At 42.6% G+C, this 13,924-nt stretch overlaps 1 protein-coding gene across 4 annotated transcripts in view; it reads right to left on the bottom strand.

Moving 5' to 3' along the window:
- Positions 1-9,588: 9,588 nt before the first annotated feature.
- trps1 (trichorhinophalangeal syndrome I) overlaps positions 9,589-13,924 on the bottom strand; it is a 178,561-nt gene continuing 174,225 nt past the window's right edge. For all 4 annotated transcript variants that reach the window (XM_036971846.2, XM_036971843.2, XM_090227756.1 and 1 more), the window contains one exon: positions 9,589-13,439. In XM_036971846.2, the coding sequence (XP_036827741.2) occupies positions 12,189-13,439 (1,251 nt within the window). In that variant the 3' untranslated portion in view covers positions 9,589-12,188. The remainder of the gene's footprint in view (positions 13,440-13,924) is intronic.

Here is a 13,924-nt window from a genome sequence, read left to right on the forward strand (position 1 = left end):
GATAAAAGAGAGATGTGTGCTGATTAAAACACAAGGATATGGCAGTAGTGTTACAGTAGAATGCTTCTATATTCAGATTTGACCAATCAGATCAGAATTGGGCTGCCTGTGTAAATGCAGCCGAAGTAGCCCCATTTCCGGCAAGGGGCGCTTCTGTTGATTCCCCTTACATCGCATTGTGGGATCATACACACTCATAATGATTCAGGTGTTAAGACGTTGGTCACAAGACATCATATCAGTGCGTTTACTGGGACAAACTATTCTAATTCTACCCCTGTGTCCTTGATTTCCCCATCACCTCTAAAAGGTGACATGGGTGTGACATGGTGAGGTTGGACCCAGGTGCAGAGAAGAGACCAGACGAGGAATCAGTGGTTAAGGATAAACATAATACTTTACTGAGAAACGGTGACGGAAGGATCACAGTAACACTGGGAAAACAACAGACACTAAGGCTCAAAAACTCACTCAGGAGACAAACACACACGGCACACAATTCAAGCTTTAGCAAAGGACAACAGAAAACACACCTATTTTAACAGGTAAATCACAATGAGTAAGTAAGACACACCTGAGTGTTGTTAATGTCTCTAGGACAGTCTTTGGCGCCCTCTGGTGACAGGTGGAAGCATAATAATAGACATGTGCGTGTGTGTGTGTGTGTGTGTGTGTTTGTGTGTTTGTGTGTGTGTGTGCGTGTGTGTGTGTGTGTGCGCTTGTGAACTACATGGTGAAAAATTAACCCGAACGGCAACAGTCCAGTGGACGATCTCGGCAGTGTGTTATTAGCATACGCCGCACAGACGAGGAACTTGCTCCATTTGCTGGCCTGGGTGGAGACGAAGCAGCAGAGAAATTTTTCCAGCTTCTGGTTGGCCTGCTCAGTTTGCCCATTCAACTGAGGGTGGAACCCCATGGAGAGACTCACCGATGCTGAGATAGTCCGGGGAAGTCAGTGTAGTCGAAAAACATGGGTAACCATGAGATACCATTCTGTATACGTATACAGAATGGTATCGTCTTCGTAGAGGTGGATCAAGGAATCACCAGCAGCAAGAGCAACATCATTGATATATACAGAGAGGAGAGTCGGCCCGAGAATTGAACCCTGTGGTACCCCCATAGAGACTGCCAGAGGTCCAGACAACAGGCCGTCCGATTTGACGCACTGAACTCTATCTGAGAAGTAGTTGGTGAAACAGGAGAGGCAATCATTTGATCATCCAAGGCTGTTGAGTCTGCCGATAAGAATACGGTGATTGACATAGTCGAAAGCCTTGGCCAGGTCGATGAATACGGCTGCACAGTATTGTCTCTTATCGATGGCGGTTATGATATCGTTTAGGACCTTGAGCGTGGCTGAGGTGCACCAATGACCAGCTCTGAAACCAGATTGCATAGCGGAGAAGGTACGGTGGGATTCAAAATGGTCGGTGATCTGTTTGTTAACTTGGCTTTCGAAGACCTTAGAAAGACAGGGTAGGATAGGTATAGGTCTGTAGCAGTTTGGGTCTAGAGTGTCACCCCCTTTGAAGAGGGGGATGACCGCGGCAGCTTTCCAATCTTTGGGAATCTCAGACGATACGAAAGAGAGGTTGAACAGGCTAGTAATAGGGGTTGCAACAATTTCGGCAGATCATTTTAGAAAGAGAGGGTCCAGATTGTCTAGCCCGGCTGATTTGTAGGGGTCCAGATTTTGCAGCTCTTTCAGAACATCAGCTATCTGGATTTGGGTGAAGGAGAAATGGTGGGGGCTTTGGCGGGTTGCTGTGGAGGGTGCCGGGCAGTTGACCGGGGTAGCGTTAGCCAGGTGGAAAGCATGGCCAGCCATAGAGAAATGCTTATTGAATTTCTCAATTATCGTGGATTTATCGGTGGTAACAATGTTTCCTAGCCTCAGAGCAGTGGGCAGCTGGGAGGAGGTGCTCTTATTCTCCATGGATTTTACAGTGTCCCAGAACTTTTTTGAGTTTGTACTACAGGATGCAAATATCTTTTTGAAAAAGCTTTAGCTTTCCTAACTGCCTGTGTATATTTATTTCTAACTTCCCTGAAAAGTTGCATATCACGGTTGCATATCATAGGGGTCCAGTGAGTAGCTAGGCGGGCTGGAGACACTGCGATTCAGACAGCTAGCAGTCCGGGGATAGAAAGCTACCTTACCAATGCACCCAGTCAGTACATAGATACAGGCGTCCGTCTTAACTCAGTAACCGGAGAGGACAGAAACCACTTAGGAATTTCACCATGAGGCCAATGGTGATTTAAAAATATTCTGAATACAAAGCCTTATGTTTGGGGCAAATCCAACACAGCCGATCCCTGAGTACCATTCTTCATATTTTCAAGCAAGGTGTTGGCTGCATGATGATCTGAGTATGTTTGTCATTAAATTAAATAGGAGAGAGCTCAGCACAGACAAAATCCTAGATGAAACCATGGTTCAGTCTGCTTTCCAAAAGAGACTTGGAGACAAATTCCCCTTTCAGCAGGACAATAGCCTAAAACACAAGGCCAAATTTACACTTGAGTTGCTTACCAAGTGGCCTAGTTACATTTATGACTTAAATCGTCTTGAAAAGCTATGACAAGACTGAAAACGGCTGTCTAGCAATGATCAACAACCAACTTGACAGGGCCAAAATAATTTTAAAAATAATCATGTGGAATTTGGAATAACATTTGGAATAAGTCAAGGGTATGAATGCTTTCTGAAGGCACTGTAAATATAAGCCAATCTTTAAAAAACATACGCAAACAATAACTCGGACTGCATGCAGACCCCGTAAATAAAATATAGAGCAGGATATTAAATATTCATACTCCCTCCTCCTTCCCTACTGGATGACATGACAGCCTATTGTTAAAATGCAAAGCGACCCACGGGAGCTTATTAGATAATCAAAGTGTTCATCAAGGGCAAAGGGCTAATGAAAACTACAATAGGAAAAAACAGGTTGGCAGCCTATATTGGCACAATCCCCACCTCTACACCTCCCTCTCATCCTCCCACCTTCCTTCCCTCTTTCACTGTCTGCAGAGGGAGGCAACGTTGTTGGTAATTCAGAGAGGGATGATGGAGGGGCCTCCCAATCAGCAGCAGGATTCCAGGGCCCAATACGGTAGTGTGTTTAATCACATGGTTGAGTCAAAAATGATAAACCAAGTGAATGGTTTGTTGATTAATTTGGTTGGCGGCACGCCACGGCACGCTGGGCGAGGATTTGTTGGGCCCTCTGAAATTAGGTTGTTCATTGGAGTGCTAAGGAGTACGCTTGGGCTATCATCTGGGAAATTCGCCATAATGGCGTAGTCCAGACAAAGCTGATAAGACTGTAAATCTGAGATGGGGGAGAGATGGATCGGGGGGAAGGGGGATGGTAAAGGAAATGATTGGCATGGCATTATCTGAGGAGACCAGAATATAGAATACATCTGTGTCTGTGGAGAGACAGCAGGATTTGAATCTAACGTAAATAAGCGAATGATATACCACTGAATAAGTTAATTGCCTGGTCGTATTTTGTTGATTTGATCTTTGACTTGACTTTCTACCTATCTGGTAAATGAATGCTACATTGAAAAACATAATACACTTTGGGTCATAAATAAGTGATTTTTCATCATTCCTCTTCTCAATTGGAATAGTTTTGACCTTATTGGCGTGCAGTGTGGGAGGGTAACAGATGACTGTGTCATAATCCTCTCCCAGAGCACAGATCTATCTCTCTTTTATAGTAGGTAATAATATATACCATTTAGCTTTTATCCAAAGAGACCTACAGTCATGCATGCATACACTCTATGTACAGGTGGTCCCAGGAATAGAACCCACTACCCTAGTGCTGCAAGCTCCATGCACCAGCTACTGCGCTACAGAGAACCATCACAAAGGGATGTTTGGAGATTCAAAGTGTAGACCCTGGAAAGCCTTCACCTAAAAATAACTAAATTACCAGACATGTCAGTTTGGCTTCTCTTTGCATTACCAGTGCCAGGGAACTTCAAGAGTCTCTTTTAAAAAGCTTGAGAAGCCTTTGCTGTGTGTTAGTGTATTTGTGTTAGTGTATCAGTGTGTGTTGTTATATTTGTATTTATTATGGATCTCCGTTAGCTGCTGCCAAGGCAGCTACTCTTCCTGTGGTCCTGCATTCCTGTGGTCCTAAAAACATTACAATACATTCATAACAGATTTCACAACACACTGTGTGTACCATCAGGCCCCTACTCCACTACCACATATCTACAACACAAAATCAATGTGTACGTGTGTGTATAGTGCGTAGCTTATCATGTGTGTGTATGCATGTGTCTGCATCTAGGTTTTTGTTGCTTCACAGTCCCTGCTGTTCCATAAGGTGTATTTTGCATCTGTTTTTAGAATCTGATTCTACTGATTGTATCATTTACCTGATGTGGAATAGTGTTCCATGTAGTCTTGGCTCTATCTAGTACTGTGCGCCTCCCATAGTCTGTTCTGGACTTGGGGACTGTGAAGAGACCTCTGGTGGCATGTCTTGTGGGGTATGCATGGGTGTCTGAGCTGTGTGCTAGTCGTTTAAACAGAAAGCTAGGTTCTTTCAACATGTCAATACCTCTCACAAATACAATTAGTGCTGAAGTCAATCTCTCCTCCACTTCGAGCCAGAAGAGATTAACATGCATATTATTAATGTTTGCTCTGTGTACATCCAAGACCTGCTCTGAGCTAATTGCTATTTTCCCTCTTTGTGCCACCTGACCACATGACTGAACAGTAGTCCAGGAGTGACAAAACTAGAGCCTGTAGGACCTGTCTTGTTGATAGTGCTGTTAAGAAAGTAGAGTAGAGCTTTAATATGGACAGACTTCTGTTGTATCAACATGTTTTGGTCATGACAGTTTACAATCCAGGGTTACTCCAAGCAGTTTAGTCCCGTCAACTCGCTCAATTTCCACATTATAAATTACAAAATTTAGTTGAGGTTTAGGGTTCAGTGAATGATTTGTCCCAAATACTGTCACATATACTCCCTCTCTGGCCTCTAGGTCATCATGCTACTGATTATCCTGCACATCTGTCACCATCGTCACGCGCACCAGCGCCTCATGACACTCGCCTGGACTCCATCACCTACTTGATTATCTTCCCAAAATCTCTCACTCTCCTTTGTTCTTTCCTCAGGTGTTATTGACTCTGATTTCATGTCGGTGCATTGTTTAGTTTGTGTTCATTGTTTATTATATTTATTAAAACACTCACTCCTTGAACTTGCTTCCCGACTCTCAGCGCATACGTTACAAATACAATGCTTTGAGTTTAGAAATATTTAGGACTAACTTAAACCTTGCCACCCATTCTGAAACTAACTGTAGCTCTTTGTTAAGTGTTGCAGTCATTTCAGTTGCCGTAGTAGCTGATGTGTATGGTGTTGAGTCATCCACATACATAGACACACTGACCTTACTCAAAGCCAGTGGCATGTTGTTTGTAAAGATTGAAACAAGTAGGGACCTACATAGCTTCCCTGGGGAATTCCTGATTCTACCTGGATTATGTTGGAGAGACTTCCATTATTAAAGAACACCCTCTGTGTTCTGTTAGACAGGTAACTCGTTCCACAATATAGCAGGAGGTATAAAACCATAACACATACGTTTTTCCAGCAGACTATAATAAGACTATAATCGATAATGTCAAAAACCGCACTACATCCCCCACAATCTTTTATCATCAATTTCTCTCGGCCAATCATCAGCCATTTGTGTAAGTGCTGTGCTTGTTGAATGTCCTTCCCTATAAGCGTGCTGAAAGTGTGTTGTCAATTTGTTTACTGTGAAATAGCATTGTATCTGGTCAAACTCTATTTTTTCCAAAACTTTACTAAAGGTTGGTAACAGACTGATTGGATATTTGAGCCAGTAAATGGGGCTTTACTATTCTTAGATAGCATAATGACTTTTGCTTCCCTCCAGGCATGAGGGCACACTGTCACGCCCTGACCTTAGAGAGCCTGTTTATTTCTGTATTTGGTTAGGTCAGGGTGTGATTTGGGTGGGCATTCTAGTTTGTCTGTTTCTTTGTTGGCCGGGTATGGTTCCCAATCAGAGGCAGCTGTCTATCGTTGTCTCTGATTGGGAATCATACTTAGGCAGCCTTTTTCCCACCTGTGTTTGTGGGTTATTATTATTATTTATTTTCTGTGAGTGTTTCTGTGCGCCACGGTTGCGTCACGTTTGGTTTCTGTTTACCTGTTTTTTGTGAAGGTTTCACTCCGATTAAAGATGTGGAATTACATGCACGCTGCGCCTTGACTCATTTATGACAGGGAGTTTGAAGACAGTGAACGTGACACACACGTTCTTGTTGGCTTAAATTGAAGATATGGCAAATAGTAGTGGCAATATCGTCCGCTATTATCCTCAGTAATTTTCCATTCAAGTTGTCAGACCCCGGTGGCTTGTCATTGTTGGTAGACAACCTCTTCCACACTCAATTTAGATATACTTGTGTGTCAGTGTTTGTTGCTGGCATGTCATGCCTAAATTTGCTAATCTTGCCAATAAAAAAAATAAGTAACTGAGAATATCCGTTGGTTTTGTAATGAATGATAGCTCTGAGTTTGCTTTTTTTGACAAAATATAATTGAAGGTGCTCCAAAGTTTTTTACTAGCATTCTTTATGTCATTTATCTTTCTTTCATAGTGTAGTTTCTTCTTCTTTTTTATTTAGTTTTGCCACATGATTTCTCAATTTGCAGTAAGTTTTCAAATCGGTTGTGCAGCCAGACTTATTTGCCATTCCTTTTGCCTCATCCCTCTCAACCATAAAATGTTTCAATTCCTCATCAATCCAAAGGGATTTAACAGTTTTTATTTTCTCAATGGGTGCATGCTTATTAGTAAATCTGGGATAAGCAATTACATAAATGTGTCAAGTGCAACGTCCGATTGCTCCTCATTACACACCAGAAACCAACAAATAGTCTTTACGTCAACAAAATAGAAATCATTACAAAACTTATTGTATGAACTCATACACTATATTAGGCCGAGCCTTTGGTTTTCTTAAGACTACTAAATTGTGATCACTACAGCCGATGGAGCTGGAAACTGCATTCAAGCACATTTCTTTAGCATTAGTAAAAAATGTTATCAACACATGTTGATGATTTCATTCCTGTGCTGTTTTTAACTACCCTAGTTGGTTGACAGATAACCTGAATCAGGTTGCAGGCACTGGTTACAGTTTGAAGCTTTTTCTTTCGCGGTTAGCTTGATGAAAGCCAGTCAATAACCCAGAAAATATACCTCTCTGTTGATATCACATACATTATCAAGCATTTCACACGTCATCCAGATGCTTAGTGTGTGTTTGTGTTAGTGTATCAGTGTCTATGTGTTAGTGTGTGTTTGTGTGCTTGTGTTAGTGTATCAGTGTGTGTATCTCAGTAGGTTGCAATACTGACTGTTATTACTGTCTCTTTACCAATGTTAACTTCTGTCTGTGTCTATGATAACCAGGTCTGTGTGTAGATTAGTGTGTGGGGAATACAAGGGTGCAGCTTGTAGAATAAACAGTAACAACCCTAGCAGGCCATAAGTCAGGGGCTGGTGTCTACCCTGCTGTGTAGGTCCTTGAAACCTGAAAGGGGAAGATAATTAACTTCCTTTCCTAGAACACAAGCAAAACACTGGGGTGCAAATCAATAGGGAGGAGTCAGACCAGGGCGAGAGAGGAGAGAGAGGTCCAAGGTTTCATTTAGCTTGTGGTACGATGCAATCCCTCGTGTGCAAGTCCGTGCCCCACTTCTCAGGTTGGTTCAATGGTTTTAAAGGTGACCTGCAGCTCTAAGCCTTGAGAAAGAACAATTGCTGTAGCATATGGTCCAATAGTCCCACTTCATTTCTGAAAGCCAGGGAAGGTCCATCCTCCGCTTTATTTCAAGATACAGAAGACTAAGGTTGGGATTCAATCCGATCCACCTTATAGCGCAATTTACATTTTAAGGTAATTTCAGATTGAGCCAACATCATTTTCAAATGGCCCTCTTGTGAAGTAGGAACTAGTGTCAAACACCCACCTTCCTTAACCTCGTCACATATGCCACATTTACCGTGAACGCAGTCTTCGCGAATACAGAATCATTGCCTTTAAAAGCTGCAAAGCTGAAAGGGGTGATCTGAATGAATCCCTATGTTTATGCATTACTATATAGCTAGTTAAACAAGCAATTACATGTATATAGTTACATGTACAGCTTTGGAAAAAATTGCAAAATTATAATTTTCTCTGGTTTTACTATTTATAGTTATGTGTTTGGGTAAAATTAACATTTTTGTTTAATTCTATAAACTACTGACAACATTTCTCCCAAATTCCAAATAACATTTTGTAATTCAGAGCATTTATTTGCATAAAATGACAACTGGTCAAAATAACAAAAAAGATGCAGTGTTGTCAGACCTCGAATAATGCAAAGAAAATAAGTTCATATTCATTCGAACTGCTTTGCTTTATCTTGGCCAGGTCGCAATTGTAAATGAGAACTTGTTCTCAACTTGCCTACCTGGTTAAATAAAGGTAAAATAAAATAAAAAAATTAAATAACGCAATACTAATTTTATTTTAGGAAGAGTTCAGAAATCAATATTTGGTGGAATAACCCTGATTATCAATCACAGCTTTCATGTGTCTTGGCATGTTCTTCACCAGTCTTTCACGTTGATGTTGGGTGACTTTATGCCACTTCTGGTGCAAAAATTCAAGCAGCTCGGCTTTGTTTGATGGCTTGTAACCATCTATCTTCCTCTTGATCACATTCCAGAGGTTTGCAATGGGGTTCAGGTCTGGAGATTGGGCTAGCCATGACAGGGTCTTGATCTGGTGATCCTCCATCCACACCTTGATTGACCTGTCTGTGTGGCATGAAGCATTGTCCTGCTGGAAAACCCAATCCTCAGAGTTGGGGAATATTGTCAGAGCAAAAGGAAGCAACTTTTCTTCCCGGACAACCTTGTATGTGGCTTGATTCATGCGTCCTTCACAAAGACAAATCTGCCTGATTCCAGATCATCACCGATCCTTCACAAAATTTCACAGTGGGTGTGAGACACTGTGGCTTGTAGGCCTCTCCAGGTCTCACACCAACTGTGAAATTTGGTGGATCGGTGATGATCTGGGCGTGCTTCAGCAAGGCTGGAATCGGGCAGATTTGTCTTTGTGAAGGATGCATGAATCAAGTCACATACAAGGTTGTCCTGGAAAAAAACTTGCTTCCTTCTGCTCTGACAATGTTCCCCAACTCTAAGGAGTTTTTCCAGCAGGACAATGCTTGGATGAGTTATACAACAGTTAGAATTTTCGCACAGGAGTGACACTTTCTGCAAATAAATGCTCTAAATTACAATATTTTTATTTTGAATTTGGGAGAAATGTTGTCAGTAGTTTATAGAATAAAACAAAATTGTTCATTTTATCCAAACACATACAAGTAAAACCTGAAAAACTGATAGTTTTGCAGTGGTCTCTTCATTTTTCCCAGAGCCGTATATCAAGGTATGGTCATGAAAATCACAGAATAAAAACTAAGAGATTGCAGAAGATGTTTTGTTATTACTTTATTAATTATTATTATTATTATCATTATTATTCAAGTTTAGATGTAACAGACATCTTTGCCATCTTTGTTGATTTTTTTGCATGTAAAACCTACAACACAAAAACGTAAAGGTGGTAGCAGAAAAAACAAAATAAAGAAACAAATCATCTAAACCCATCTTCTACGCAATAAAGTGTAAAAACAAGAATCAACATTCTAAAAATGATGGTTAAAACATTTACAAAAACATTTGCCTTTTTTTGCCATGTCCGTGTCCACACTGGTTTACTGGCATCTTCTTGGCACAGATCATTCTTTCTGTCCATGGTGTTTCTTTGTCTTTTCCTCCTTATAGGCATGTTCACTCCTGCTAATTATTTTTGCAGTACCTGTGTATAGCATGCTAATAACACATTTAACAGTATCCTCTTTCTTCCTTGGCAATAAAACAGAATAATTGAAGTGCAAGCGTTAACATATTTCTAATTAAAACTTCGCAAATTGAACACAAAAAGAAAAATACTTCCTTATGTTATTCGGTATCATATGATAAATGCACCTGTGAATTTATTACTAATATTACAGTTTTTTGTTTTCCGAGAGGCATTTGCAGTAAAGCAGCATTGTAAGGCTATGTTGAGTTCATCGCTACTTCACACAAATCCTTGTTTGTGAATCCCAGGCAGACTCTCGTTTCGTTCCCCGCTGCTCATGTATAAATAAGTATGTGTATCTAAGGATGGACAGTTTAGATTGAACTCATGCTAGACGCAGCAGCAGCAATGGGTGGACGTACACAGTACGCACACACGAGAGAGAAAGAGAGCGAGAGGACAGAGAGAGAAACAGGTTTTTGGGGGAGTGTTTTAGAGGCTAAATACGTTGTCTACAAGCAAAATACAAACAAGCTACAGAGGGGTAATGTTGCTGTGTGATAACTGTGTGGAAGTAGTATTTGTTTTGTCGCTCAAATGGTATTAATCCATCTACATCCTGTCAATTACTTGGATGAGTTATACAACAGCTGATTTGATGGGAAAAGCATTCAACACTGTTGATATTCAATGACTTATTTCCGTCAAAAGGCACCTGTTTCACCTGTCTATGGAACAAGTAGAAATTCATGCTATGTTCAAATGAAGTCCTTGAAAATAAGACTTACTAAAAACCAAATATTAGAGTATTATGTCAATTTCAATTTAATAGAGATACAAAAAATTGGGCCTTGTGTACGATATAGTCAGTTGAAATACCTGGACAGGAAAACCCATGATGTCCAAAGCTATAATGCTCACAGAACATGATTTATGACCAAGCTACATCAGCTTCTCTTAAAAAAAATACATACAGGATGAACAAAGTCCAATACAGAGCATTTGTAGACTATAAAGCATTACAATGTGTATGAGGAGGTGCATACAAAGAAAGAAAGACATGGAATGGATAGTGCCTCTTTGTGGCATTCAAACAATCAGAAAAAAAATACTTTGACTCCATTTCATCTCCCATTCAACCTTCTGACAAAAGGCCTCTGTTTTTTTAACGTGATCTATCGTCCTGTCCTCATGAGAGAAAAATACTAAGAATTGCAGGCATTTTGCTTCATTACCTTGTTTGCTACATTTGCAAATGTAAACAGTTTTGCAGAGCCAAGCTCGTGGCCCTTTACTCAAATGGAAAGTCAATGTTGCATATCAACATACCAGGTAGAAAATACTTTGTACAATATATCAGGCACTGATATTATGCATTTTTCATATTAACAACATAGAAAAAAAATATGTATTTATTATTTTATTTCCTTCCCAAATGTCTTTAGTGATATAAGGTTTGCATCCTAGCAACTTAAAATGTCTAGGGGAAATTCTGTGACAAAAGTTTTCCAAAAATAAACTAACAAAAAACGAGCTGTAGCCATAACTAAAATGCATTAAAACATAAGACACTTAGATGGATGTTAAGCAGAGACCAATGCGACTGAAACCACTGCAGGCTATGTTTCTAAATCAGCCACGTGCGTTCCCTGAGGACGTTTATTTGAGGACAATCCAATCATTAGTCATCGCTCTGCCCATCCATCGGGGATGAGATTATGACAGACGACTGACATTTCCCATTTCCTCACTTTACATATCAATTCACACATCCTCATTCTGTACGGAACATTGAATCAACCAGGTAAGAGAACATTGATGAGTAGCACAACCAACCCACTGAATAATAAACCAATCCCAAAAACTCGTAGATGTACCTTGTTGTTTACTGAACTGCCTTGTCAAAGTAACACTTCTGAAGAAAAAAATTAACAATAGCAAAAAAAACAAAAAACACAAAAATAAGCGGCTACTTGTGGTACCATTTTCCTCAAGCGTTTCCTTTACAACAAAAAAAGAAAATAGCAAATCACTTTTTCTGTATTAAGTCCAATATAAATGTTTAAATGATATTAGTTCCCTACACTGGCTGCGGAGGCACAGAAGCTATCATGGCACATTTAGCAAAAAGTCTCATTCAATCATTACAGTACGTTGTTTTTGTCCGTATAGTTCTTTTTCATACTGCTATGCTTGTGCTAGAATTCCAAGTCTGTGGGGGGCACCAAAATCACACAGAGTCCATTGGAGCATCGGCCTTAGTCTCAGCTTCGACGGTGGGCCGGTGAAGCCCTCGTTGTATGTGTGTGGTGAAGTCATACTTGTCTGCGCAGGAGTGCAGGCAGATGCTGCACTGGAAGGGCCCTCCGTCGGCGTGGCAGCTCATGTGTAGGGCGTACATCACCTCATCCAGGAAGACGATGCCACAGTGGATGCACTTGCAGGTCAGCTCGTCCTGCGTGCTCTGGTCCACCCTCTCCGGCTTAGCTGCAACGGCTGGGGGAGGAGGAGCTGGCTGGGGCGATGGCCCCTCTTCTACTTCCTCCTTCTCCTCTCCTCGCTCATGCTGCTCTCTCTCTTTCTCTTTCTCCTTCTCTACTGGGGGGACAGTGGGCATGGCCCGTGTGTCGGCGCTGCTAATCCTCTCCTTGGCAGCGGCGGTGGAGCCGTTGGCGGTGGGGGCCGGTTTGGAATGTTTGATGGCCAGGTCGAGAGGGATGTCACTCTCGGGGCCGGCGGGGGGTGGGGAAGGGAAGTGTGAGGGCAGGCTGAAGGTGGAGTAAGGCACAAAGCTTTGGCAAGGGTTGGGCAGACCAGGCATGTGGCCTAGGTAGTGTGGGTTGCCCGGCACAGACATTTTATACTTAGTCCAGAAGCGCAGCCAGTCGGCCTCGCTCTGCAGGTCGTTGTGGATAAAGGGCAGGCTGAAGAACGGGTACTGGTACTTCTCGATGGGGCTGCCTGGTGGCGAGTAGCTAGCCTGTTTGGAAGGGCGCATGTACTTCTCGATGGGGCTACCCCTCTCGGAGGCCGAGCCGCCTTTCCCCTCCGAGCCCATGTGATGGACCCCGGCTGAGCCCACCCCGTTCCCCTCCGCCCCTCCCTCCGCAGGGTTCTTGTTGTGTATGTGCAAAGGAGGCATACGCTTGTGGATCTCTAGGGTCTGGCTGACCAGGAAGGCATGGGTGGATCGAGGGCTGGGGTGGCCCTTAGCCCCAGAGGAGCCGTAGGCCTCGTACTTGCCCAGGGCGTTCGGGGGCTCCCCTCCGCGAGGAACAGGCCCTCCGTCTGAGCCTGGCCCATCCTCTCCTGGTCGACGCTCCAGGGGACTGCCATTAAGGCGCTCCTCGCTGTTGATCCGCTGCTGCTTGGAGCCCACAGGTTCGGAGGGCAGAGGGTCGGGGTTGAGGCGCTTCCGCGTGCGTCTGCGGATGATCTGCTCGCCGTTGTTCTGCTTGATGATGTTCAGCGGCCGTGGAGTCTGGTGAGAGACAGATATACATTTGATTTATTTATGTAGTGAGCCATACATAAAAAATGTAGCTAAAGAAGTCCCTAAATAAGAAAAGCGATCAGCTAAGCAATTTGATAGTAGGTGTAATTACACAACATATTACGCCACTAAAATGATCACAGAATTACTGCAATATAAAAAGCATCAGGACTCGGCGAGTTAGGCTCTAGTCAGTGTAGCTTAATCCTGATAGTGACAGCTCCTTTTTCCTCCACTGCTCCCCCTCTAACCCACATCCTCCCTCTATAACCCGCCTGCACCCTCTGCTCCCCAGCCGTCACCCAGTCACAGCTGGGCAGACAGGAGACACGAGCGCCTGACCTCCATCTAGCGCTGCCACACAGACAGGCCTTGCCCCAGGGCAGCTCACATTGCTTATTAGAGCCCAATAAGGGGATAAGACCTCCTGTAAATACTGCAGGAGTGTTGGTGTATTGCAGATGGCATGCAAC

The sequence above is a fragment of the Oncorhynchus mykiss genome, chromosome 30, assembly GCF_057628025.1.
Source record: "Oncorhynchus mykiss isolate SJ-2025 chromosome 30, ASM5762802v1, whole genome shotgun sequence".
In the NCBI taxonomy this organism is placed as follows: Eukaryota; Metazoa; Chordata; class Actinopteri; order Salmoniformes; family Salmonidae; genus Oncorhynchus; species Oncorhynchus mykiss.